A 27,571-nucleotide genomic window follows, 5' to 3' on the forward strand; every position below is an offset into this window, starting at 1 on the left:
TGCAGTATGCGAAATACTGTAGTGATGAGATTGAGCTGAAGCAGAAAAAGTTGAAGGAGAAAGTGATGGTGATGCAGATAAGGGCTGCACAGGCAGGTATGCAGGGAAATGGAATCCAGCAGATGATCCAGCAGCAACCGCAAGGGAATGGCGTGTTTCAGGCACAACCGAGAGGTCGAGGTTTTGTGAATCGCGGTCCAGATTTGAATACTGTGGTGGCTCAAAATGATGTGCAAGGGATGAAAAAGATGTCACCATGTCACGCGTGCGGGGGCGTGGGGCACTGGAAGCGGGAATGCCCAAATGTGGTGCATGATGGTGTCGTTCAACAAAGCACTAATGTTGGTACATTGCAAAATATGAGAGGTCCAAAGTTGAGAAATCAAAACCCAAACTTTCAAAATAACAATGTTCAGATGCAAGGGTTACAGCCCATGCAGCAAATGCAAATGCTGCGTGTTCAACCAGCACAAATGCAGCAAGTACAACAGCAGGTTCCCATGGTACCTAGACAGCAAATGCAACTACCAATGGCTCCAATGGGGCAGCAACAGGTGATGCTTCCTCAGAAGGTCACAGGTCAAGTGATGAGTCAAAATAACACAGTACAGCAATTCCCATTGCGTGGTGAAGATGGAATAAATGAAGAATGGTCGGATGACAGTTCAGACACTGAAGAGTGCAGGCTTGCAGCGTCCTTAGAAGTAGATCAGAGGGGACCCTATGTAGAGGAAAAGGTAATGGGTCACAAGGTTTCATTCTTGGTTGACACTGGAGCTACACGCTCCACAGTCAGGAGTGCAGAGGTTCTGAAATTGCCACTTTCGGCGCGTACCATAAGAGTGGTCGGAGTAGCAAACCAGTACTTGACAAATCCAATTACAGATCCAGTGCAAGTTGAGATTGGCAACTTCCAGAGACTGCATAAATTTATAGTCTGTGATTCAAGTTTGGTATCCCTACTGGGAAGAGATTTACTGTGCAAAACTAAATGCTTGATTACCTGTTCCAATGATGGAATTGAGGTGCAGACAAACAGTGATGATGAAGGGGATGATGGTCAGTTCTCAGAGTTAGAGACAGAAACCGCGACTGAAGATTACCCTTTGATAACATTATTCCCAATGCTTACAGTGACTGACTTACCAGCCGAGTTACATGGAACGGTGATGGAGAAGGTGTGGGATTTGACAGGAAAGGAAGTGGGACTGATAAAAGGAGTGGAACCAGTTAAAGTACAAGTGAAGCCAAATGCAGTGTTTCCCCAGGTGCCACAGTACCATATGGCACAGGATGTCCTTATTCAGGTGTCGCAAATAATTGCAGACTTTGTAAAACAAGGAGTCCTGAAGGAGGTATTGAGCAGCCCATGTAATTCACCGATAAGGGGTCTGAAAAAGCCTTATGGGAAGGTTCGAATTGTGCAGGACCTGAGAAAGATAAACAAGATTGTGGTAAAAAGTTGTCCTATAGCGCCAAATCCAGCAGTACTCATGTTTCAGGTTCCGTGTGTTGCTGAATGGTTTACTGTTGTAGACTTGTCACAAGCTTTCTTCTCAATGCCTCTTCATGAGGACAGCCAGTTTTTATTCAGTTTCAAATTCCTGGACAAGGTGTACAGTTGGTGCAGAATCCCTAGAGGGTTTGCAGAGTCACCGTCCATCTTCAATCAGATATTGAAAAAGGATTTAGAATCCTTAGTACTGTCTTTCAATTCAACTCTAGTACAGTACATTGATGACTTGCTGATTGCGTCCAGGACAAAAGATGACTGTAAATATGACACAATTGCCTTATTGAATCATTTGGGAAAGAACGGACATAAAGTGTCACCAAAGAAGCTGCAGTACTGTCAGAAAGAGGTGAAATACTTAGGACTCTTGATTGAGAGAGGGTCCAGAAGAATATCAAAGGAAAGGGTGACAGCTATTTTGCAAATGAACCCCCCGACAACAAAGAGAGATGTCAGGATGTTTTTGGGAATGGTGGGCTACTGTCGCCAGTGGATACCCAACTTCTCAATTATCTCAAAACCCTTGATAAAGCTGACAAGCAAAGAGATTAAGGATGAACCATACACCATAACCCTATCCAAAGAGGAGCTTGAGTCATTCATGGAATTGAGAGAGTGCATGTGCAGGGCACCAGCTTTGGGTATGCCTGATTACACAAAACCTTTTCTATTGTTTTGTCATGAACGTGATGCTTGTTCTTTGTCTGTCTTAACACAGGTCCATGGAGGTGCAAATCGCCCTGTAGCATATTTTTCAGCTACCTTGGACCCTGTCGCAGCAGCCTTACCGGGTTGTTTGCGTGCAGTTGCAGCAGTTGGTCAAAGCCTCACGCAGTGTGAAGGCATATTGATGGGACATCCCTTGACAGTAATGGTTCCACATTCAGTTTACATTTTGTTGACTCAAACCAAAACTCAGCACATGACAAATGCCCCACTTACCAGATAAGAGACAATTATATTGGGGTCGCCTAATGTTTCACTGAAGCGATGTACTGTATTAAACCCGGCAACTCTACTTCCTGTTGAGAGTACCGAGATTAATAATGAAGAGGAAGTGGCGCAAGACTGTCTTGAGGTAACAGAACTATGTACCAAGCCCCGACCTGATATTCAAGATACACAGTTAAAAGAAAATGACTGCATTATGTTTGTTGATGGATCCTGTTTGAGAGACTCAGTCGGAATACTGAGAGACGGTTACGCTGTATGTACCATAGCTGGTATCATTGAAGCTTCCTGGCTCGAGAGAGTGTATTCCGCACAAGTGGCAGAGCTAATTGCCCTTACTAAGGCATGCCACACAGCTGAAAATCTGAGAGTCACTATCTATACTGACAGCAGATATGGATTTGGAATTGTACATGATTTTGGCCAATTGTGGTCACAGAGAGGTTTCATGACCTCTTCTGGTTCTCATGTGAAAAATGGTGAACAAATGAAGGATTTGTTACGTGCGATTCAGTTACCTCCTGTAATTGCCGTGGTGAAATGCAATGCTCGTGTTAAGTCACAAGACTTGGTGTCCATGGGAAATGGCTATGCAGATCAAGTCACAAGATTTTGCGCATTGAACTGTATATCGTTCAAGGATCAGTGGGAATTGTTACCGCAAACCGAAAATGGCACATGTTTGAACCATGCATTAAAGGTGGTTGATACAATAGATGAGCTGAAAACACTACAGGGTCGTGCTAGCAAAGAGGAAAAACGCTCCTGGCAGCGAATGCAATGTGTACAAAGAGCTGATGACTTATGGGTCTCAGAGGAGGGGAAACTGGTTTTGACAAACAGTCTTCTGTCACAATTGCGAGGCTTTACCATGGACAGGCACATCTTGGGAGAGATGCAATGATCAGGTCATTCAAGATTGACTGGTTTAACCCAAAATTCAGACATGCCGCAGAGGTTACTTGTCACAGGTGCATCATCTGTCATCAGATGAATGCCGGAAAAGGGACTGTGGTAACTCTGAGCCACATAGGGAGAGCTGGCAGTCCATTTAGCAAGATGCAAATGGATTTCATTGAAATGCCTGTTTGTGGAGGACTGAAGTACGTGTTGGTGATTGTGTGTGTTTTCAGCCACTGGATTGAAGGTTACCCCACATGTAGAAATGACAGTCTCATGGTTGCAAAGCTGCTGCTTAGGGAACTAATACCCAGGTTCGGGTTTGCGGTCTCTATAGAATCAGATAGGGGAAGACACTTCGACAATGAGGTGATTAAGCTCTTGTGTGCCGCATTAGACATTGAACAGAAGCTGCATTGTAGCTACCCCCCTGAAGCATCAGGACTAGTAGAACAAATGAATGGTACCTTGAAGTCGAGAATGGCGACGATGTGCGCAGCTACCAATATGAAATGGCCAGATGCATTGCCCTTAGTGCTGATGTCGATGAGGAACACCCCTGATAAGAAGACAGGACTATCACCCCACGAGATCCTTATGGGTAGAGCTATGAGGCTGCCCGCAGTACCTGCAAATGCTCTTGTGAATATCAGGGATGATATGGTGTTGGACTACTGCAAAGGTTTGGATGATGTGGTTCGCTCTTTTTCTCACCAGGTGGAAGCTAACACATTGCCACCGATCAGTGATCCAGGTCACACCCTGCAAGCCGTAGACTGGGAGGTTGTCAAGAAGCATGTGATAAAGTTGTGTTCGGAGCCGCACTGGAAGGGGCCATATCAAGTCATATTGACAACAACCACTGCTGTGAAATGTGCAGGCGTTCCAAATTGAATACATGCCAGTCACACAAAGAAGGTAACGTGTCCAACTGATGAGGAACTTGAAGTTTCCGACTCAACAGTTCCAGAGAGGGAAGTCTCAGGGCCTGAAAATAGCCAAGAGGGAACTGAGACTGCAGGAGAGTCTACTGAGAACAGCTTAGTCCCTCAAACAGTAAACGAGTTCGAGAGAGGTGACAATGTGCCTATCTCAGTAGAGGCAGCAGGAGAACTAAATCAAGGAGAGGTTCTCCCAGAAGCAGATGGATACGGGTTAGAGCTTGAACCCGTTACAGATCCAGAAGAAGAAGAAGAAGGGAAAATAGTAGAGAAAGATCAAAGTACACCAGCATTCCCTGAGCCAGTTGCAGGTCCATCAAGAGAAAACACCATAGCACAAGAGGAGGGTGCTGTTCAGCGTCCTGAAAAGTCAAGCAGGAAAAAGACGCATTAGGGAGATAATTGGCCAGAGAAGCAGGCTGCGAAAGAAAAGGTCGTACCAGGTGAAACAATAACAGAAGAAACCAATACCACAAGAACAGAAGAGCTGAGCTGAGTAAAGGAGAATCGCAAGGCGAACGCAGACTGAAAAGGAAAAGAACCGCAAATAGAAGGTATGCAGGTCCTGAATGGGCATTTGCAACAACATCTGAATGGCAACAAGAATTCTTAGCATTCTGTTTTGATCGAGAAGTGCCAGGCCAATACTACAGTACTTGAAATCAATAAAAGAAAGAGACTTTGTTAAAACAAAAATTTGAATTTGAAAACTGAGAAGCTGAGAGAGAGAGACTTATGAACTACCAGATGGGACACTGATAACATGATTTGACTTTGAAAACCCGAATATGACAAGCTGCTAACCTGATTTGACAAAAGGGTCCTGGAGTGAGTGAAACGCTGTAAATATACGCAGAGAGAAAGAGACTTTTGCATCAAGAAGAAAAAAAAAAAAGAGTTTTGTATCGTCCTCAAATTGATTATTGTTCTGCTATTTGATTCTTTACAGACATGGCTTATAATAGAGGTAGTAACAAAAAGGGTAAAGTGTGTGGTTGGTTGAGTCTTATAATAGGTATTGTGTGTGCAATAATAATTGTAGGTGTGATTGTGGGAATGCTGTGGTTGGATAAAAAAGTGACTAACAATGCTTCAAAACCTGAGACTACAACACTAACACCGTGGGAAACGTTTGAGCAGGATGCAAAACACTTGCATGAGGGAACTAACTCAAAAGGGGAACTTTCCACTAATGTCTTCTATCGCTTGCTGAATGAGTACGTTGAGAACCATGGATGCAAAAAACTGTTATGTGTGCACAAAGATTCCTTCATCAGTGCAAGAAGGGGTCACCTATCATAGTCTTCCTTTAACATAGGGGATAAGTTGTAGCTTGCTATTAACAAGATTCTATAATCAGGAGCATGTGCAATATTTTTATTCAAATCTGAATGTGGTGTTTTCCTTTGTGCCAGTGATTGAGTTTCTGAATAAGGAGCATAGCATAAAATTAGTTAGAGGTTTCTTTGAACCAACGCTTACATTTGGGACAGCTTATGCACACCGCAATAATTTGACTTGCTTATTGACACCTGTAGAGAAAAGCTTCTTAGATCACACTGATGATAGACGCAAAGCTTTAAAAGAGCGATTAGAAAAGGGGCTAGAGAAACGGACTTATGCAAATGATTATGCTTACACCGCAATAAAGACGCAAGGCAAACTAGCTATAGATGCATTACATGTAGGAAGGCTTTGTATATATAGGCCGAAATCTGAACATGACACTTTATTTGTGGGAACGAGTGAATGCAGGCATGTGTTTTTGTTTCAGAGTAAATGGACATTCATGTTAAATGGACAGAATCCAGCAATCCCTGGAATCTATTATATCTGTGGACTTAATGCTTATTACTGTCTCCCTAAGGGATGGTATGGGACATGTTATTTGGGAATAGTTTTCCCAAAGATTTACCAGATTGATGACTTGAAGCAAATACCCAAAACGTCTGAATTACAACATGCTAGACAAAAACGAGAGACAGCGTCTGCTGTCGTTGGTGACATATTTGGAGCCATAATTCCTTCAGTAGGGGTTATCTTAAACTCCATAAAGATTCATAAGTTGTCTACTATTGTGGATAACATGTTGACAAATTTTACAGGGGCTATACTCTTGATGGATACTGAACTTGCTGCGGAAAGAGCTATGACTCTTCAAAATCAGCTTGCTTTAGACATTCTTTTAGCAAAGAGCAGCAGAGTCTGCAAGATGCTCAACGAGCGTCATTGTTGCTCATATATACCTGAGAATAGTAAAAAGATTAGAGGTATGCTGACTAACCTAACTAAAGATAGTGCAGATCTGAAGGATGTGAAGGAACCTGGAGTGTGGGAGAAATTAGGAAAAGGAATTGCCAGAGTGGGGAGCTGGTTTAGCAATATTTGGAATGGGGTTCTTGCAAAAATATTAGGGGGTCTATTAATTGTTCTGGCCTGTCTTTTAGGATTATGGGGAGCATGCAAAATCAATGACAAAATAAAAAGAGATTGGACAATGAGGAGTAAAAGGAATGAAGAAAGTGAAAGGGAGAAAATGTTTAATGAAATTTGGTAGCGTTCACACAAGGGACAAGATGTTGAAATGTGCATTATGCGTAAAGTGAAAAATTAAAGTAAAGGGTCAAGGGAAAGGTTTGTGTGATGACGAACGTCATCAGAGGAGGGACTGAGAGAGCGTAGCTTATACAATCTATATTAACATGAAATGTTTATGAATTAATGTATGATAATCATAATTTTGCTTAAACATATACCTGAAATGTGACCACGGGGAGTGGCCGCCAATGTATATGTAGACTAATAATGATGACTAAAATGTTTATATTGTGTTTAAACATGTTTGTACTAATGATTGCGTTATTGAATCTGTGCTAAAATCCTTATAGGCTTTAAGTTAGCATGAGCCGAAGTTTAGCTGCTTGGCTCTCATATTAAATGTATTTTTCTAATTTGCAGTATGCCGACTCACAAAAGGACACAACCTTATTATTTTTTCTTCTTCAAACTAAAAGACGAATGTAACCATGTTAGATCCGTTCTCATAACCTTTTCTTCTTTGCAGAATAAATGTTAAAAACAAAATGAAACAGTGTAGATTAATGCAATGTACAAGGTCATTCAAACCGGTGAAGACAATGGAGCTACTGACCAAAAGATGTGCAAAGAATTACAGAAAGATGAAATCATACCGGACGTGCCACCTCTGAAGACGTCAATTATGGAGACCAATCAAAGACTTGTAAAATAATATGGGGTGAAGAGTTAGGTGACCTAATGTATTTTCTGATAGGTTAAAGATAGTGGGGTATAACAAATGTCCAATAGAATTTTGGGGGAATGTACAATGGAAAAGGGATAAAAACCCATGACACAAGGAGTCAGGGAATTAGGTAGGGAATACTATTGATTTTATCCAGAAACTTTGTCACTCTGTTTGGTGACTTGTTGGTTTACTTAAAAGCATCCTCGTCCTTAGACTTGTCCATATTACACTTTACCTCCTTATGAGGGAAGTGCCCTTTGCCCCGGAGCTGAGTTCTGACTGATGCCAATTTGACTGATGTCCTGAAGACAAAGACTGAACCTGTGCGCTGACCTAAAATTGGAGGGTAATTATGACAATGCAATTGTGATTTGTCTGTTTGCTTTACCTTTCTAGGTACCAACTGCTTATTTTTGACAGAAACCATAGTTAGATGTTTTCCAAACTGGTGTTCTAAATCGTTTTGCATGAAGCCCAACATGCTAATGCTAATCAGTGATTAGGACAGGTGTTCACTAAAATGATGCAAATAGACAAACGACCGAGACTATGCTTTGTTGAACTGACGCGTTATTGACACACTGCTAAATTTGATCTACGTTCACGCCGTGTTATGTTCTGATGTTTGTGATTCTCGCTTTAATGAAATCTTACCAAAGTTGCCATATCGTGACTATGCTATTATGTTTCTTGGTGTTGAGATTAACGCATCTGTTTTTAGATTGTAATTAATAGGGAATAAAACTTATAAAATTCTACTAAACTGGTGTGGTTATTCATGGCTGCAAGTTCATGGTAGAATCTGGAATTGATTAATGACTTTGACTAAAGTGAAGTGTATTGTCGTGATAAATATTGATGACATTATTGACGCATTGATTGATACATTGATTAGCTATCTCGTCCTAAGGTGTCTCTCAACTGGGTCAAAAGATTAATTGGCCTAAAACGAGTCCTGATGTGTAATAAATTATCATAAAGGGACGCGTTATCACATGCTTAAATACATTATCAATTAAGCTTGAAGCAGACGTCTCCTCTGTGAGGCACAAAAGGGACTTGCGTTTTTAGTAACCTGTGTAACAGTATGTCATGCTTCTGGAGTCTTCAAACTCGCAGGGTAAAGGTCATCAAGAAAAAAACAATGAACTAAGACAGATGTGACTGTGCCGTGCCACAATGTTCACACCAACCCAGACCTATTCGTGTTTTTCAGGAGAGCTCCAGAGTACACTTTAGTTTTTATTGTTTTCCTAGTAATATCACCGCAAAAGAATGTTATTTCTACATTACAAAAGAGAATACTAGTGTCTAAATGGCTTATGTATACAGTACACCCTCTTTATGTGAATAAACTGAAGACATAATTGATGCAAGCATACAATCACAATGTAAACTAAAGGCGCTACCATGTACATGTAAGGTTCCTCATTTCCCTAAGTAACAAGGCACAAAAAGTGTACAACTTTAATTCGCGTGTCACAATTAAAAGAAGGATCAGTAGCTAAGTAAGGAAAAAATGCATTACATTGTAAATAATTTTGCATCTCCATCTAACAATCGTCCTTGTAGTTTTTTGTGTGCAGTTTTCTGTAGCGCAAACTCAGACAAGGGGCATTTGTGCGCTTAACATGAGCACCAGGTTACATCACACTAGGTCAGATTATTTTTAAAGGCACATCAAGATTAAGTAATTTGCTCATAATCACAGGATGTTCAGGCGGGATTCGGACCTGGTTCTTCAGTTTTTAAGTTACTAGCTCTGGTCGTTAAATCACATCTAATCCCTGTTAATGCTGATCTTCAGGTTCCTCTGGCTGAAAGTGACGTAGAGAGAGATCCTATGCGGTGAAGCCGAGGGCTGTACGGAGAGCTCAAGAAGTAACAAGCATTCTAGCCAGGTTGCGTGCTAACAAAACGAAGTGTAATGTGTGCAGTTAAATCACCAATCCTATAAATTGCTTGGGAACCGGTATAGGCTTTAACTGATAGAATCAGTCGAAGTTTCATGGAGGCAAAGATTTATTTTTTTTGAGAGATAATGCAAAGATGTTACCAGCTTTCCTCTGAAGTGTATTCTTTAATGGACCCTTTACAAAAATGTTTTCACCAGGTACAGTCTGCATATTTATTTTGCAAGCACTTAGCAGTAGCTTTCTTTTTTTCAGTTATTTAAAAGATAACCATAAAAGAAAAAAAATCATCACTTAAAATATGCAATTAAATTACAGTAAATAATTATTGCGTTTTTGAAGACAGTCCCGACTGCAAGGCACCCAGCAGCATCTACTGCCATACGAAGAAAATAAAAGGCCGGCCTGCACTGTAAAAAATCCCAGCTTTTTAAAAATAAGTAATAAAAAATCTTCACCTAAAAGGTTCATAAAATTTGCAGAATAAAGTAAAATGCAGCAAAGCCTGAGGGGGAATATTATCACAAGGTCACGCAGAGATACTATTCGGATCAAACTGTCCTAATGGGAGACAAAGATTACACCTAATAGTGCCCAACCAAAATCTAGTTATCAATCAATCAAAGCATTTGTAAAGCGCACTACTCACCCGTGAGGGTCTCAAGGCGCTGAGGGGGGCTGCTACTGCTTGAACAGCCAAGTCTTGAGGTGTCTCCTGAAGGTAAGTAGGTCCTGTGTCTGTCGCAGGTGGGCGGGAAGAGTGTTCCACATCTTGGCAGCAAGGTGGGAGAACGATCTGCCACCGGCTGTCATTCTGTGGATGTGTGGGACGGTGGTGAGGGCAAGGTCAACGGAGCGAAGCTGTTGGGTCGGGGTGTAGAAGGAGAGCTGTCTGTTGAGGTATTCTGGTCCGGTGTTGTGCAGTGCCTTGTGAGCGTGGGTGAGGAGTTTGAACGTTATTCTATTGTTGACACGGAGCCAGTGCAGGTCTCTCAGGTAGGCTGTGATGTGGCTGTGGCGGGGGATGTCCAGGATGAGGCGTGCAGAGGCGTTCTGTATGCGTTGCAGTCTTTTCTGGAGCTTGGTCGTGGTTCCTGCATAGAGGGCATTGCCATAGTTCAGTCTGCTGCTTATGAGGGCTTGGGTGACCGTCCTTCTGGTTCCAGTGGGGATCCATTTGTAGATCTTCCGAAGCACGCAGAGGGTGTTGAAGCAGGAGGAGGAGACAGTGTTGACTTGCTGGGTCATTGATAGTGATGAGTCCAGGATGAATCCCAGGTTACGTGCGTGGTCGGTGGGTGTCGGTGCGGTTCAGAGTGTGGCAGGCCACTAGGAGTCGTCCCAGGCGGAGGGGATGAAGCCGAGAATGAGGACCTCAGTTTTGTCAGAATTCAGTTTCAGGCAGCTGTTCTTTATTCATTTGGCGATGGCCTTCATTCCTTCGTGGAGATTGGTTTTGGCAGTGGCCCAGTCCTTTGTGAGTGAGAGGATCGGCTGGGTGTCATCGGCATATGAGACGATGTTGAGGTTGTGAGATCGCACAATGTTTGCGAGCGGAGCCATGTAGACGTTAAAGAGGGTCGGCCTGACGGATGATCCCTGAGGTATGCCGCAGATGATTTTGGTGGATTCAGAGCGGAATGGAGGGAGGCGGACTCTCTGGGTTCTGCCGGTGAGGAAGGAGGTGATCCAGTCCAGGGCTCTTTGCAGATCCCTGCGTCGTTGAGGCGTGTGCATAGGGTGTGGTGGCAGGCAGTGTCAAACGCGGCCGAGAGGTCCAGGAGGATGAGGGCTGCGGTTTCGCCGTTGTCAAGTATGGTTCTGATATCATCGGTAGCGGCGATGAGGGCTGTTTCGGTGCTGTGGTTGCTGCTGAATCTGGATTGGTACAGGTCCAGAGTGTTGTTCTCCTCAAGGAAGCGGGTCAGTTGTTTGTTGACAATTTTCTCGATGACTTTTGCCGGGAAGGGGAGCAGGGAGATGGGCCGGACGTTCTTGAGGTCCTTTGGGTCCACCTTGGGTTTCTTGTGAGGGCTTTGATCTCAGCGTGTTTCCAGCTCTCCGGGTATGTGGTGGTCTCGAAGGAACTGTTGATGATCGTCCAGAGTTGTGGTGCGATGAGAGAGCTTGCTTTGTTGAAGATGTGGTGAGGGCAGGGGTCGGATGGTGAGCCGGAGTGGATGGTATTCATGATTTTGATGGGGTCGTCGTCGTTTACATGGGTACAGGAGAGCAGGAGGCTGGTGTGGCTGGGGGGCGGTGAGTCTGTGGTGTTGGTGGTTGACGGGGGGTCTGGGTATTGAAGCTGTCATGGACAGCTGCGATCTTGCGGTCGAAGAAGGTGGCTAGGGAGTCACAGAGGTCTTGTGATGGCCAGATGTCGTTGAAGTTGGCGCCGGGGTTGGAGAGTTCCTTCACAATGTTGAAGAGCTCCTTGTAGCTGTGTGTGTTTTTGTCGATGCGTTCTTTGAAGGCGGTTCTTTTGGAGGTTCTTATGAGTTGGTGGTGTCTGCGGAAGGTGATCTTGAAGGCTGTGTGGTTGTCCGGTGTCTGTTCTTGGTGCCACTTTTTCTCGAGCCTTCGGCATGTTTTCTTGGATTCTTGGAGGTCAGCGGTGAACCAGAAAGCCTTTTAGTCAGTGCGGCTGTTAGAAGGTTTCTTGATCGGGGCGAGAGTGTTGGCACAGTCGTCAATCCATTGCCTGAGGTTACCGGCTGCTGTGTCGGTATCGGTGGTGTTAATAGGTGGGTTTCGGGACAGGGTGGTGATCAGCTGGTCTTCGGTGACCTTCCTCTGTCTGCGGTGGGGAATCTGCTGCGGGTGATGGTGTGTTGTGGGTTTCTCGAAGGAGAAGCGGATGCAGCGGTGGTCGGTCCAGTGGAGTTTGGTGGTGTGGCTGAAGGAGACGTGTTTGCTGGCGGAGAAAATGGGGCCGAGCGCGTGACCTGCGGAGTGGGTGGGTATTGTGACGAGCTGCTTGAGGCCGGGGTTGTCGAGCAGGGTGGTGGAGTTGTTGCCATTGGTGTGCTCAAGATGGAAGTTCAGGTCCCCGAGAAGTAGGTAGCCTGCGGATGCAAAGGCGTGCGTGCTGATGACGTCGGAGATGGAATCGCTGAACTGCTGTCGGATCCAGAGGGGTCTGTAAACGAGGGTCCATCGAAGGGTGGTGTTTGGATGGGTGTGGACCTGTAAGTACAGGTGTTCAGCAGTGCTGAGGGTGTCTTTGGTGCTGGTCGTGATACTGAGGGTATTCCTGTGGACGATGGCGATGCCTCCTCCTGTTCTGTTGGTGCGGTTCCTACTGGTGATCTTGTAGCCATCCGGGATGCCTACGGCGGGGCACTGAGGAGGGCTTCATCCAGGTCACGGTCAGGAAGGCGACATCTGGGGAGGCTGAGTCGAGTAGGTTCCAGAGTTCTATGGCGTGTTTGTGGATGGAGCAGGTGTTGAGTACGATACATCTGAGATAGTTGCGTCCTGCCTTGGTGGGTGGGTTGCTGGCGTGGAACCTGGTGAAGGTGCAGTTCCGGCAGGAGAAGGGTGTGCTGGTGAGCTGCGGGGTGGCTTGATGGCAGGTGGATGAGTGGCCGGCGTTGAGCGCGTGGAGGGTGGTGGCGTTGTAGCGGAGTCGAGTATCGCGGCGGTGGGGGGGTGAGAACCAGGGGTTCCGGCGCTGGGCAAGGTCTGTCAGGAATCCTCAAGGTGCCTCCTGCGTTATCTGTCAGCATCCCCAGGGATTAGGGTTAAATCAGTTAAACCTTCATGTTTCTAATTAAACATAATGTGCTGTGTTACACAATTAGTTTTATCAATGCTTGTTAGCTAATGTGAGCAGGTGTAGACATGTGCTTCTAATTGGGTGTGGTGACTCATCCACATGTGGAAACTCAACTGCTTTCCTGATTGGCTATAATAGCAGAGTGAAGTATGCCTCCCTGATTGGCTTTGTTCTGCTTCCTGATCTCAGCATCTGATTTGGCAGTCCAGCCCCTGCTGTCATCCTCATATTCAGGACTTTTGAGGCAATTCTTTTCTTCGATCCTGAACCAGCTGACACCAGGCATTCCTCCAGCACTCCGGAAAAGACTGCAGCTAAGTGACAAGTATTCTCCAGGGAGTTTGTTCTTTGAGCGCTGTGTTTTCCTAGAACAGCTGGTGTATTTCAGACCTCGTATTTTGGCAGAGTGCTTATCTTGAAGAGACAAATGCATTTCTGAACATTCTACATTATTTTTGTTACTTGCCTAAATGTGCTTCAGGAAATCTGCTTGAACTCAAGTACTAAAAAAGGTGACAGTGCAATTTTGAAAGAGCATTTACGTGACTTTTCTTTCTCTAATAGCATAACTCTTGGATTTAAATTGTGTCATTCATGCCTGTGTTTCAGGTTTGAGGAATTTGCTTTTGAAGGGTTTTTCACACACAGTGTGAAACCAAACCAAACTGTGCCACCCTAATTGTTTAAAACCAGGGTGGACATTTGTATTTCTTGGTCCTTTTAGTTTAACCCTATGCATGCAAGAAAGTTATATGTGATATAATTAATGCCCTTGTTTGTCTTTCTTGTGCGTGATAAGTGCAACCACAGTTCTAATTATAATGTGCAACAGTGAATCTCTGTAAAGCCAGCCCTAGTGTCGAGTACTTATTGTTATGGTACTCAGTTTGGGTTTTTGGTGATGCAGTGTTAGTAATTGTGCCAACAGGTATTATTATCCAAGAAAAGTGCTGGAGCAGTCCGGTGTTCTTCTACCGCTCCTGTGCCCATATCAGAAAGAGAGATCCAGTTTCAAGGAATTTGAGTGCACTAACTCTACTATCACTCTGTCAACAACGACCTGCCCCCCGAAGATACAGGGTGCCTGGCTGGACCTGCAACACGTGGCAGTGTTTTGTCTCTTTCTCTTCCACTCCCCCTTTCCTTTTTGGACACCTGCCGGGGTTTCTGTGTCCACCAGGAAGTGCTGAGAGGTGTTCCAGGAGGTCGGGGTCATACTATCGTCCCTGCAGAAATCCTGCTTTTCAGGTGAGTAGCCCCGTCTCGACACGGTCCAGGTGCGGCCGCCATTAAGTAGGGGGAGGGGGAGGAGAGGACAGCTTGGAGGCGGGAATGGGGGCAGAAAACAGCGTGAAAAAAGGGGGCAGGGCTGCGGGGGCATCAGCGGCAGGAATGCAGAGCAAGAGAGAGGAGGGGGCGGGCTGCAGCAGCGGGGGAGAGAGAGAGGAGAGAGTGAGCGGAGTGAGGTGAGAGAAAAACAAGGAAAGAGTGTAATGCAGAAGCGAAAGGCAAAAGGAGCACAAAAGTGACAGACACGGAAGAGAAAGCCCACAGAGAGGAAAGCAGGAAAAAGGAGGAGAGAGGCAAAGAGCAGCCTACTTGGAAAGCAGAGCTCTCCCACTAGACACCAGGGATGAGAAGCCTGCGGGTGGAGGAGGGCCTCGAACTCCTGACAGAGGTCAGGAGTTCAGAGGAACAAACTCCTGACCTCTGTCATACATTACAAGTTACAAGTGACATCTCCCATACATTATTAATCCAAGATTGGTAAGGCTCTAAGTCCTGATGCCTTAACCATAACAAAATCCTGCACAGATGGTTTCTCCAGTTCCTTCGATTACCTATTAGCCATAGCCAATATTTTAAACTCACTGTTGTCCCAGCCCACCTCCCTTTTATTCAAAAGCTGTGGTGAAGTGAATAGCTCTGGTTGACCCAGACTGTTGGACATCTGTCTAATAAAATTCAGCCAGGGTCAAAGTCACAGGACCAACAGTCAGAGATAATTTCCATATTAAGGACTGCATGCTCGTTCGCCCAAACTGAGATCCAAGGAAGCAGAGAGGCAAACTATATATGATCTACATAATCTAGGCCCAGTACCTCGTGTAATGCAAAGCATGGGCTGCTGGGCCCATCTCCCAGCAACCGCCTGCAGAATCAATTCATTTCCTGGTGAGGAGAAAAGCTATTTCGGTACTCCCAAATGGGTACCCCATAGGTTACGCCCGTTAAAGATTTTAGCTTATACACCTTGAGCAGGGGCAAAACTGGTTTATTGGCAACTCTAGATGAAAATTAAAAAACAGCAAGTGAAGTGAAGCGCTTAGAAATACATGATAACCCATTTCTCCTGCAATCGAAAGTCACTCCTAAATAAGAGAACTCATGAACACAACTAATTAATTGACCTTTAATGGCAACTGCATCTGGTTTACTTTGGGGTTTACCACACATCATATAGTGCGTTTTTGATATATTGACTTCTAGGTCCAGCTCATCCATGCATTTAACAAAGATGTCCACCGCTCACATAAGCTATTCGAAGTTTGAGAAAGCAAAACTGAGTCATAGGCATACAGCAGAGGCAGCACGCATTTGCCATTTATAACTGGTATATCTTTACACTTGGTGTCTAGAAATAATGCAAACCAGTAATATATAAAAGGAATAAAATCGCAGCCAAAAACACAACCCTGACGAACAGCCCTAAAAAGATTTAAAAGTCCAATTAACAGCTGCAGTTTTAGACACTGCTCCTGTGTCCCTTGACCTTCTCAAAACCCATACTGCACTGGGCTCATAATGGCATTGTCCTGGGCCCAACTCTCAATTCTCCGCAGAATAATGTGCCCCAGGACCTACCACTGAATTCAGCAAGGAGATAGGCCTGTAGCATATGGGGTCAGTTCTATTACACTTTTTTATAAACCGTAACTATGCATGCCAATCGCCAAGAAGGAGCTATTCTGTGTATTACAGCAGCATTTGAAATATATGGGATGATAGGTGTCAACAGATGAACATTTTCTTTATAAAGGTCCAGTCGGTATAACTTTGGGACAGGTGCCTTTTTGACAGACTTTCTTGGATAGTTGCTATCACCTCGTCTAGGCAAAACCCAATTCCCAAACTGGGGTGAGAAACAGCCAACAACCCAACGTTCTCCAAAGTCTCCCTATATGAATAAGTTTGACTAAAATGATCATGCCAACGTTCAGGTGGGATGTTGGACCCCAGCCCCTCTGTTGTACCGCTTGTGAAGCTCCTTTTATTTACAATGCTCCAGAACCTCCTAGTCTCCTTAGTCTGGCATGCCTGAACAAGGTTCTCCCACATCTCTTTCTGAGCCTCCAGTTTTTACTTGTTAGCTTATATTCTAGTTTAGCTTTTTTACCTTTGTTCCGTCTCTAGGCTTACTACTCAGCTCCTTTTGCAGCTTCTTGTAAGCGGCTTTGCATATACTATTGAACCACCCAGGATAGAGATTCTTTGTCGGTCTACGGATGCCATTGATTATGCCTCCAATGGTTATCCCCAAAAATTAGTAAGATAGGCCCTAACGAGGGCATGGAAGTGACCAAGGGATATACTTTTGACCCCTAAGGATAGGGCACGGATAGAACGCCTAACATGTGTCACTACCTGCTCTACTGTATCCAATCAAATAAGGAAATGTATCCTTAAATACTGGCCGGTGCCTAATGCAGGTGAATTGAATTTGGAACCTCCCTTGTTTGCATTCCGTAGCAATAGAAACATTAAAGATCATTTGATTAGAGCCAGTTTGTCACCTAAAACCAAAACTCTACTCTTACTGATTGTTGGGATTTACCTCCCTTCGTGGGACACTTCAAGTGTGGAAATTGTGCAGTGTGCCAATTCACAATAGAGTCTAAAGAATTTGCATATGGTAATATTAAAATTGAGATGAAGCAGTTCTCTAATTGTAATTCTATAAGTGTATATGCTATATTTTGTCCATGCAATAAAATCTACATTGGCCAAACAACACAAAAGGTGCACATCCACATTCATCAACATGACAGTCGCCTACGATGTCAGGTTGCTAATGCCCCATTGGAGGATCACATTATGGAGAAAGGACACACTGTAAATGACCTTCACTGGCAGGTAATCACCACTGTCAAACCACCAGAGAGAGGCACTTATTTGGGTGCACTTCTCAACAAGGAAGAACTAAGATGGATACTACGCACCAATAGTCTACATTCTGGTTTGAATAAAATGGAGGACTGAGTTGCACTCATTTGAGGCCTATGAACTTGCCAGACACAATGACTCTGTGTTTGTGGGACTTGTCAGCTCTTTTGGTTATGACTTACCTTGCTATGGTGTACCAACTTAAGAGTTGGTAGCTTCTAAATTGTTCATTGTAAGTATGTTATGGGTTTCTGCAATCATATACTTTTGGGACTTGTTTTTGGTTATAGCTGCCTGTGGCAGTATTAGATCTATAAGATGTCAAACACACTATTCCCCGTTTTTCTTACTAATCACTTATGCTATTTCCATCTAATGTTGTTGGCATTCCTTTGTATTTTAGTATTTCTTGCTTTGAAATATTCTGCATGGGCTCTGTCATCCTACTCTATTACAGGGGTTCTAATTGTTAATACGATATTTACTCATATGTATGCTTTTTCAAGACATGAAGAAATACTCCCTCTAAGATGACTGCCATGCTTTCTCAAATCTTGTATTCCATTGTCTTCAAAATGGCTGCCACTCTAGCTTAAATGGACTCCCTGGTTTATAATCTCTTGGCACACTATGCGTGTCTGCTTTGGGCCCCAGGCATTCTTTTCTCTTGCATGCTGGCACATGTGTACACTTGTATATTGTTTAGGTGAGCGACATTTTTGGTATTATCTGGCTATCTAATACCGATTTCATTTCAATTAGTAACTGATTTAACCTGATATAGAGGAAACTTCCTTTCCAAGATGGCCGCCACGTTTTCTTAACCTTTTCATCACATTCTCCTCAATATGGCCGCCACTCTTACTTAAAGGCAATCCCTGGCCTATAATAACTAAGAGCACAATGAGTTACTGCTTTTGGCTCAGAGCTTTCTTTGCCAATAATTTGCTTGCATGCTGGCACATGGGTACACCTTATGCTGTTGAAGTGAGTGATATAGCTGGTAACACTGGTTATAAAATGTCTATTTTATTGCATTCAATAATTGGTTTGCCACGCTATTTTCTAGACTCTATTGCTTCCAATGGCAACATCCGGTAACATGCTTTGCCCCATGGTCAGTTGGCAATTTGCATGCTGCATAATTGGTTGTATTACCGATCATTTGGAATTAACTTCTTAATTGACAGACGTCCCCACAAAAGTTTATTCTGGTGGGTTGTACCATTAGAACTTTCTGCTGCGCTACTCACTGAGTGATTAGTTTGCTTAACATGGAATGACTTCACAGCTTCATGGCACATAACCTTGCATGGATGTACCCACAGAACAAAAAGTGATTGGTTTGTGTAAGCACTGATTGGGCACACTAGTTTTGTGACACCGGTGACTATATACATTGGTCCTGATTCCTTATTGTTCCAGGACACATTCAGTGGTTTACTAGCTTCAATATCATCCTGATCCAAGTGTTGGTACAGCACGAGACCCTACATGGCGAATATTTTACTTCATGTGATGCATGGTGTGGCAGCACATTTGTATTATATTTTTGACATGTAGCAATATCGAATCTATTCCTTTTCCTTTTTCTCTCTCAATCATTTTTCTTTTTTTCTTCTCTCTCTTTTTTGTTCCCTTGCTTTTAACAGGTCTTGGTTATTTAATCGGTGACTACTTATGTGCATCTCAGGCATATTTTTTATGTCCTGATGATGATCCAAATAATCAAATAAAGCACTGAAACCTTGTCGACATTTAGTACTTTGACGCAGTACATTAAAATATGTGTTGACATGAGCAAGAGTACTGTAAAATTGTGACTTTAGCTGTGCTTTCTGTCTCATGGGGTATGCCTGAGCAATTACGATTTATGGTTTCCAAGACGTTTTTGATTTTCCCACTTCACTGTTTTCTTACTTTCATTTGGAATAAAAATACTGGTTTATTGCAGGTTTTCCATAGACTTCATTGTGATTCTATGTGGTATTTAAATCTATAGTCCTTTTATCTGAGGAACCTGTGTTCCTTTATAAAAACTGATTATGTCTCCAGTTGAACTATTTAATTTATATATTTCACCAGGGCAGAAAGGATAAGTGGAATGTTTGTGTGTCCCCAGCTCACCCTGAGTCCGTTGTCTTTGACCTCCATACCCCTAGGTTCCACAACTATGTGGGAACATCTAAAATCCAGCAGGTCAAATACTATCACTATGCCCAATCTCCTTAACCCCGTCCCTGAGGAAGAGCAGGCTCAGGATTCTAGACACAAAAACATAATCAATCACTGTGCCTGAGCCCCAACTCACAAAGGTCGGTGCCTGTCTACAGAGATTGCCCACCAGCTCTGTTGTGTTTATCAGTTCACAGCTGAGCTATTCCCCTCTATCCTCGTCCATCTGGGCAACTAAGATCTCTATTTTCAAGGAATTCGGAAGAGTGGTGCTTACACCAACTTTTGCATTAAAATCCCCTTCTACAATAACAGAAAAATTATTTTAAACAGCTTTCATTCTCCGTATGAAAGTTGACAGGGCCAAATACAAGGCATGAATTTGACATCCCAGTTCCCACACTGGGTTATAGAAGTTGTCTACAAAGAGACTAAATGGATTTGAAAGAATACCTGGTGGTTCCATTCAATTTGGATGGCCCGATATATCTTAGCAACAGTAAAGAGTCTCACCAACGCCCCCAACCATTCCCTCCCCCCAGCTCTGTGACAAGGATCCTGGGCAGCTGGAACAGAAAAACTCAGAAACCCATCCTATTCAGCATCTCCAAGGGACCAAGTCTCCTGCATCACCACAATGTCAAATTTGGAGATATACTCCACCTAATCCCTGTCCTGCAGTTTAGTTTCATTCCTAGCAATGTTCCAGCAAATAGTCCATCCAAGTACAACAGTCTAAAAGAGGGTAAACATCCCTCCTGCTTGTTGGGGTGGGCATAGTCCTACAGGCTGCCAAAGAGTTATCCATGGGTGACAGTCAGACATTATCATCTAAGAACAGGTAGCACTGAGAAACTGTTGCTGGTCTTAGTGGGCGGCTATTCAGTAGAAACCTTTGCCATTATTGATTGCTGATGGATCAACAACTTCCCCAGTGGCTGCAAATGCTCATAAAAAAACCTCAGAGGTACCAGCTGGATCACATCAGACATTGAGTCATTATGTCTACAAATAAAAAAAGACAAGCAGTGTGCCAGCCGGGGATACCTGCAGTTAGTTACAAGGCAGTCTCCCTTCAAATCCTTGGCTGATGATCCCACCCACCCTATCCTTCTCACAAATAATATGGCATTATACTTGGTGGAGAGAAAGATAGACTTCTTGCCCAACCAAAAACAAACATTATGTTTTCAATTGTGCCATGGATTCCCTTACCTCAGGCGGCAGCTGGGTACATTTGTTAAAACTACAACATAGGGGCAACATTCTGGGGGGAGGGGGAGTTGAGAAAGTATGCCACTAGATTGATCATCCCCAAATGTAGCTCCCTCAAGGGCGTCTAGACCATTTTTTTTATGTTCAGCCCCTCAGTTGATCCCTTTCTGTAACATCCTGGAACTGCCCTCTTGGGGTGCACAAGGGTAGGCCTGGGAGGGGTGACAGAAGTTGCTGGATTGAATAAGTTAGCCGGAAAGGCCATCCCTGTTTCTAGCCTATTATATATCTTCGTTGGAGCACCATAGATGGATACAACTGCTGAATTGGGCCTGTGTACTTGATAATCCCACATCTTAGACACCAACTTGGAGACCACAGATTCCAAGGGGCTCAGCTTTTCTTTCAGAAGGGCTAAGGATGTTTGGACCAAGTCCTTGTATCAGCACCAGTGTCCTTTCTCCCAGGACTTTTTTTTATCTTAGACACTAAAATATTGTTTCCACATTTTGCAGCAGCCTATGTAATACTATGTGTAATACAAATTTAAAAGAATGATTTACATATGCACAGTGCTTCCTGTTACAGACTGGGACCTCACAGCATATAAATAAATCCAGAAGTCACTATTCCCCACTGCGTCAACCAAGATTCGATCCTATGACGCTGGTACCCACTGTGATCTGCGGTGATCGCATTAACTGACTGGGGTGTCATAACGTAAAAATGTCCACTTCCCACAGATTAATTTAACGTACATGTATTTTTCATTAAAGGCGTGTATTATTTTACATGCAGATACTTATATGTGAAAGACCAACAAAATAGTTGGAGAATGTTTTACTTTTTAGCCAGGTCTTTGATACTGTCCCCCAATCACTGACCCCACCACTGTTGCAGTCACGTAGTCCCGTGAGATACAGACAGCAGCGCGCCATCTGTGTGAGCGGCAGAGGTAGCACCAGTTCTACCACACGCACACCCAATGAAAACCCCCCCCCACCACCAACCACCTAGGTGGATGCAACGGGGAGAATACAGATGTAGGAACCTTTGCAAAGCGAAAGGGGACCTAATTTATGTGCTCCTGACATAAACAGGTGGCAGTAGTTGTCTGCTCTGTACACATCAGACTGAGCGACAGCGCTCCTTCCCAGCAAGAGGCAGCGTTGCCAGTAGTTGTGTCCTTGTCAGAGGTTGCCGTAGACGTCAGATTTCATATATGTTCCATAACCCATCCTTACCCGTCGCTTCTGTTGATACCCCAGACGATGCTCTACAGTAAAGGATAGATAGACTGAGCCTAAAAGAGATGCCTTATCTGAGCCGGTCGCTCTTCCTGCATCTCCGCAGCCATCAGAGCTTCTCAGCAGTAACACCAGGAAACTACAGCGCCAAAGACATAGAGAGCGGACTGCAAAAAGCGTCTCCTGCACGCCCCTTCCCGAACACACTGCCGCAATTTTTCAGAGAAGAACGTCTTTAGGAGGATATATATATCGCAAGATTTTAATAAGTCGTGTATACCTAAGAAACGTTCACTGCGTGGTGCAGTACATTCAAGGGCCTCAAATCGTAAAGTGACGATTGGCAGAACACTGACCGTGACCTCTTGGTTGGCGAAAATGAGAGCCATGCGGAGATGCCCTTGTGATTGGCGGAAGTTCGTATCGTAAGCAGGACTGGACGCTGGTGATTGGTCAAATACATTGATTGCGGAAGTTATTGATGGAGAGAGGTTATTTCCTGTTTATGTTTTGAGACGTCCCGGTCGTTTGGTTGGAATCTAGTGCTCATTTGAGGGGATCTATCGGGCTCATACTGGACAGCAGAAGTTATTTTTCCAAACACCAGCCATGGTCTGCGACAAATGTGAGTGTGAGGACGGGTTAGGACAAAGGGCTTGTTGACGCCATTGCGAAGCTATTTATTCAGCTGGCGGTGGGGGATTATTAATTTTATGGCGTGGCTTGAACAACTACCCACATAATAATAGTTACTATAGCTTGGTTTGAAAGGGAGCCCACATAACAATGTTCCCTAAGGCGTGGATTGACCTAGCGCAATACAACGAAACTAGAACAGAGCCCTCGCTGACTATTTTATTTTCCGTCAATTGTTTGTATAACGAGCGTCAAACAAAGCTTGTTTATAAGCACTTGTCATTCTAATTGATTTGCCGGGTCTTGGCGACATATGCTTGAAATCTCGGCGGGCATATCCAAATTGCCAGAGTTTGCTCATCGTTGTTTCCTAACAAGGGTGCTTCAATAATACATACTGTCCCCTTAGTCTTAGTGTCTAAGTTAGGCTACTCTTCAGACAGTTTTGGGCAACGCTTGCTCCAACAATTGCAACATTTCTATGCAAGTTGGTGTTCATATTTTATCCTATTTACCCATTGAGTTCAAAACGTAAGGTTAACGTACAGCTTTGGGAAAGCCATAGATAGCTACGGTATGTTTCAGATGAGAAAACTTAGATTGCTGAATTACATATTTTGCCTTTCACCTGAATGACCAAAAAGATACGTGCAATCATAGGCTACTTTGAGATGCTGGAGGGGTCAGTTTATGAGCCGATGCAGTTAAGTGTCCAGTCTTATTATCTAAATCAGGCAACTCTTCACCAGGTCTCATATCAGCTAAATGTGCGAGTCACACACACCACTTAGGGCCTCGTCATGATTGTCCCGTTAAAAAAAAAACTATTATCTCTCCTCTATTTCTCATTACATTTTGCCTCACTAATTTCCGGGGGGGCGGGAGGAAGGAAGGAAGGGGTGGTGAGGTTTGAATATTGTGCATTTTTCAATAGCTTGTAGATATCGAACTTATGGTGTCGATTTCTGCATGGGTTTCCCCGAAATTTCATTCAGAGACTTCGTCTGCTTGAAGTAGGTGTAATCTCTTGGAGGAATACCATTCCTCAGCATATGTTCCAGCTGAACTCATAATTTGTACAGCCCCATTATTTATCTTTATTCAAGGGCGCAGCAGATACTACATTCCTCATTCTCACGAAAATCATATTGAAACCACATCTGTTAAAATGTATCTGCCAGGTCCTGAAAGGGAAAAGTATCTCTCAAAGATGAATGCGGGATCCATCCAAACTATCATTGAGGATTACAGTTGTCGTCTTCCTTCTTCTCTGTGGGGTCTTTCAGCTAGGTGGTCCTTCTTCTTTGTAGGTCGTCAGGAATCCAAAATCCTAGGTTCACGGTTGCCCCTAAATACTGAATTTACGGGTGTGTTAGGGTCACAGGGCAGGAGCCAATGGCCCAGCTTGTGCTCCCTCCCTTTCTGGAGGGGAGCACATCCCTATTCCTATTGGCTAAATCCTTCAAGACAATATGGAGGATTTTCCAAGGAGGGGGTCACTTCCGCTCTGGTCACCTTAGGGGTGGACCTGGCTGAGGGGGTGACTCCTCCTTGTTTTTCTCATTATCCCTCTGGACTTGTCGCCAAACGTGGGGGCTTGTCCAGGAGGTGGGCATCTCCGCTGGCTGTAGTGCCCTGGGGGCATTGTAACACCAGGCCTGAGCCATGGAGGCTCACCGCCAGGTGTTACAGTTCCTGCAGGGGAGAGGTGTGAAGCACCTCCACCCAGTGCAGGCTTTGTTTCTGGCCCCAGAGAGCACAAAGGCTCTCACCCCAGGGGGTCAGAAACTCATCTCTCAATGGCAGGCTGGCACACACCGGTCAGTCCTGCACTGAAGGATTGGGTTAAATACAGGGGGCATCTCTGCCCTCTGTGTACATTTTGTAAAAAATCCAACACTGGCATCAGTGTGGGTTTATTATTCTGAGAACTTTGATACCAAACTTCCCGGTGTTCAGTGTAGCCATTATGGAACTGTAGAATTCGTTTTGACAAACTCTAGACCATATACTTAATATGGCCACACTCTACTTACAATGTCTAAGAATCGACTTAGGTGCTGTAGGGGCATATTGCTCATGCAGCTATGCCCTGACCTGTGGTATAGTGTATCCTGCCTTAGGACTTCAAGGCCTGCTAGAGGGGTGACTTACCTATGCCACAAGCAGTATTTTGTGTACATGGCATCCTGAGGGGATGCCATGTCGACTTTGCCTTTTTCTCACCACAAATACACACAATCTGCAATGGCAGTGTGCATGTGTTAGGTGAGGGGTCCCTTAGGGTGGCACAACACATGGTGCAGCCCTTAGGGACCTTCCTGGTCTTCCCCCCCCCCCCCCCAACCCCCAGCCCACCGGCCAGGAGACTCAGCGAAAGCTGGGAGAGTCTTCCTAGTCTGTCGGGCGAGGAAGAGTAGGGAAACAGGCTGGTTTGTTGCAGGGCCTACTCTGCCTTACATCCTCCTTTTCAGATCATTCCCTCTGGAGAACTGACCTCTTTCCACAGTGATAGGACCTAGCCTGAATTGCTTCTTGTCTATGTTTTTAGTGTCTTCACCCAATCTTTTTTTATCTTGGGGCTAGAGGTATCCTCCTCTGCTAATCCTATCTTAGCCAGGATCACCCCTAGCTTACCCAAAAAGGTTACCCACAGCCGGAGTAACCCCACCTTGACCAAGAGGGTCAGGGGGCCTAAGTTGCTATTTGGCGTGGGGTCAGACCACCATGCCAAGGACAGTGCAACCATAAAGGCTAACGCCCAGCAGAGGCCACTGACAGCTGTCAGTGCCCAGAACCACACCTTTAGCTCTTCACCAACAAGGGAAGGGGCTAAGTTACAGGCTCCTTTGGGTTCAGGGTGCCTGTTTGCTGTGGTAGAGTGAGGGGTTGCTACTTTTTGTAGTGAACACCCTTCTTCCACTCTTTCTTCTGTTAGCTGAGGAGCCACCCACTCATGCTTAACAGTTGCCTGACTAGCCAGGGCTTCTTGTGGGTCAGGATGGACTTTACCAGTGCTACTTTTGGAGTTCTCCCCTACTGGAGCAGAATCTCCTTGGCTTACTGGGACATTGGCTAAAGGTTGTCCACATTTCCTGCACTGTTTTCTTTTCTTTTTCTTTTTCTTCTGGGGCCTACTTGCAGTTACTGCAGGGGCAGCACCTCCATAATCATTGGGAGAGGACTTGCACTGGACCAGTTCCTCTCTGGGGCTCTGACCAACCACTGTGTGGTCATTTCCAAGGAGCCAATCCAGGGGGAGGTCTCCACTGACTACCACCCTTCTCCAGCTAAACGTCCCACCCACTTCTAATCGCACTAAAGCCACAGGCTTATTAGTGACCTTGTCTGGGCTAAACCTTACTTACTATGGCAGTCTCACCTGGGATGTACTGGTTTGAGAGCACCAGCCTGTCTTGCACAATAGTGTGACTGACACAAGTGTCTGTCAGGGCAGTGGCGGGGATTCCATTCACCACTAGGTGGTGGAAGTGTCTACTTACCTCTGGAATCTCCAACTCACCTGTTGGGCCCATTTTCTAGTTGAACGCTATGAGGACCTCCTCATCTGAGGAGTCATCCCCACTGGCTACACTGGTCGTCCCTGGGGTTTTGCTAGGGGGTTTGTTTTTGGGACAAGAAGTGCCCTTGGTGTGGTGCCCTGTCTGTCTACAGTTGTGGCATCCCAGTTCTTACCCTGGCACCTACTTTTGTTTTGGGATGTGTCTGGGGGCCCACCCACCTGAACAGGTTTTTGGGGGCCTACAGAGGACTCTTTTTCTTTACTTCTAGGAGTGTCACCCACTTTCTCCCCGGGAGGCTGTGTAACCCCTTTCTTTTGGTCACCCCCAGGGGAAGTTTTGGTTACCCTAGTCTCGACCCAGTGGTTTGCCTTCTTTCCCAATTCTTGGGGTGAAATTGGACCTAGGTCTACCAGATATTGATGCAAGTTTTCATTGAAGCAGTTAATTAAAATGTGTTCTTTCATAAACAAATTATAAAGCCCATCATAGTCATGCAATTCATTTCCAGTTACCCAACCATCCAGTGTTTTTACTGAGTAGTCTACAATATCAACCCAGGATTGGCTTGAGGTTTTGTGAGCCCCCTGAACCTAAAGCCCTCAATCAGGGTAGCCTTCATGAGGTCATAGGATTCAGCATCTGCACCAGTGAGTGTGAGGAGCCAATCCGTGCACTTACCAGTAAACAGTTACCAGAGGAGAGCTCCCCAATGAGACTTTTTTAATCTTATGGTTCCACAGGCCCTCTCAAAGGCTATGAACCACTTGGTGATGTCATCACCATCCTCATATTTGGGGACAACCCCTTTAGGGATTTTAGGGGTGTCAGAATACTCTCTGTTCCTAGTTATTTTGTTGCTACCACTATTTATGGGTTAGCAACCCATTTCTTTTCTCTCCCTTTCTATAGCTAGATGTTGTTTCTCCAAATCTAATCTTTTGGCCATCCTTGCTAAAAGGATGTCCTCCTCACTGAGGCTGCCCTCATTGTTCACAGAGGAACTGGACTTCCCTGTGGAAGAATTAGAGTTTCGGAGTCTGATTTGTGGAGACAGGGTCTTGGAACCCTGGTCTCCCTAGTTAAGAGCCAGATATGTACAAACTAGGGACCCTTCATTATCATTGTGCTTTTCCGTGCCTGGGTTGGATGTACTAACCCAGAGCTACTTCACCACATCTGGCCCATTTCTCTGTAACAGACCAGCAACTTCAAACTGGGTATGCCCTGTCAGTCTTCATATTGGCTGAACAGTCACTCCAGTGTGTGCCTGGCAGGTCCTGCTGTGCTCTCCATCTCACTCACACATTTTTTTAAAGAATTTCATGAGGAGTAAGTGGGTTATTTTGCTT

General features: G+C 44.6%; 2 protein-coding genes across 3 annotated transcripts in view; one reads left to right on the plus strand and one right to left on the minus strand.

Annotated features, from left to right (window-relative positions):
- The window catches only part of PIGF (phosphatidylinositol glycan anchor biosynthesis class F), a 125,116-nt gene extending 102,639 nt beyond the window's left edge, over window positions 1–22,477 (minus strand). The window contains exon 1 of one of the 2 annotated variants that reach the window (XM_069234019.1): window positions 22,343–22,477. In XM_069234019.1, the coding sequence (XP_069090120.1) occupies window positions 22,343–22,451 (109 nt within the window). In that variant the 5' untranslated portion in view covers window positions 22,452–22,477. Of the gene's footprint in view, window positions 1–22,059; window positions 22,232–22,342 lie in introns of those variants that run through there. The other variant, XM_069234020.1, reaches the window with a different exon arrangement.
- A 53-nt stretch (window positions 22,478–22,530) lies between these two features.
- The window catches only part of CRIPT (CXXC repeat containing interactor of PDZ3 domain), a 69,414-nt gene continuing 64,373 nt past the window's right edge, over window positions 22,531–27,571 (plus strand). Inside the window, exon 1 of the mRNA XM_069234022.1 lies at window positions 22,531–22,687. Within this exon, the coding sequence (XP_069090123.1) occupies window positions 22,672–22,687 (16 nt within the window). The 5' untranslated portion in view covers window positions 22,531–22,671. The remainder of the gene's footprint in view (window positions 22,688–27,571) is intronic.

The sequence above is a fragment of the Pleurodeles waltl genome, chromosome 5 (genome assembly GCF_031143425.1).
Source record: "Pleurodeles waltl isolate 20211129_DDA chromosome 5, aPleWal1.hap1.20221129, whole genome shotgun sequence".
In the NCBI taxonomy this organism is placed as follows: domain Eukaryota; kingdom Metazoa; phylum Chordata; class Amphibia; order Caudata; family Salamandridae; genus Pleurodeles; species Pleurodeles waltl.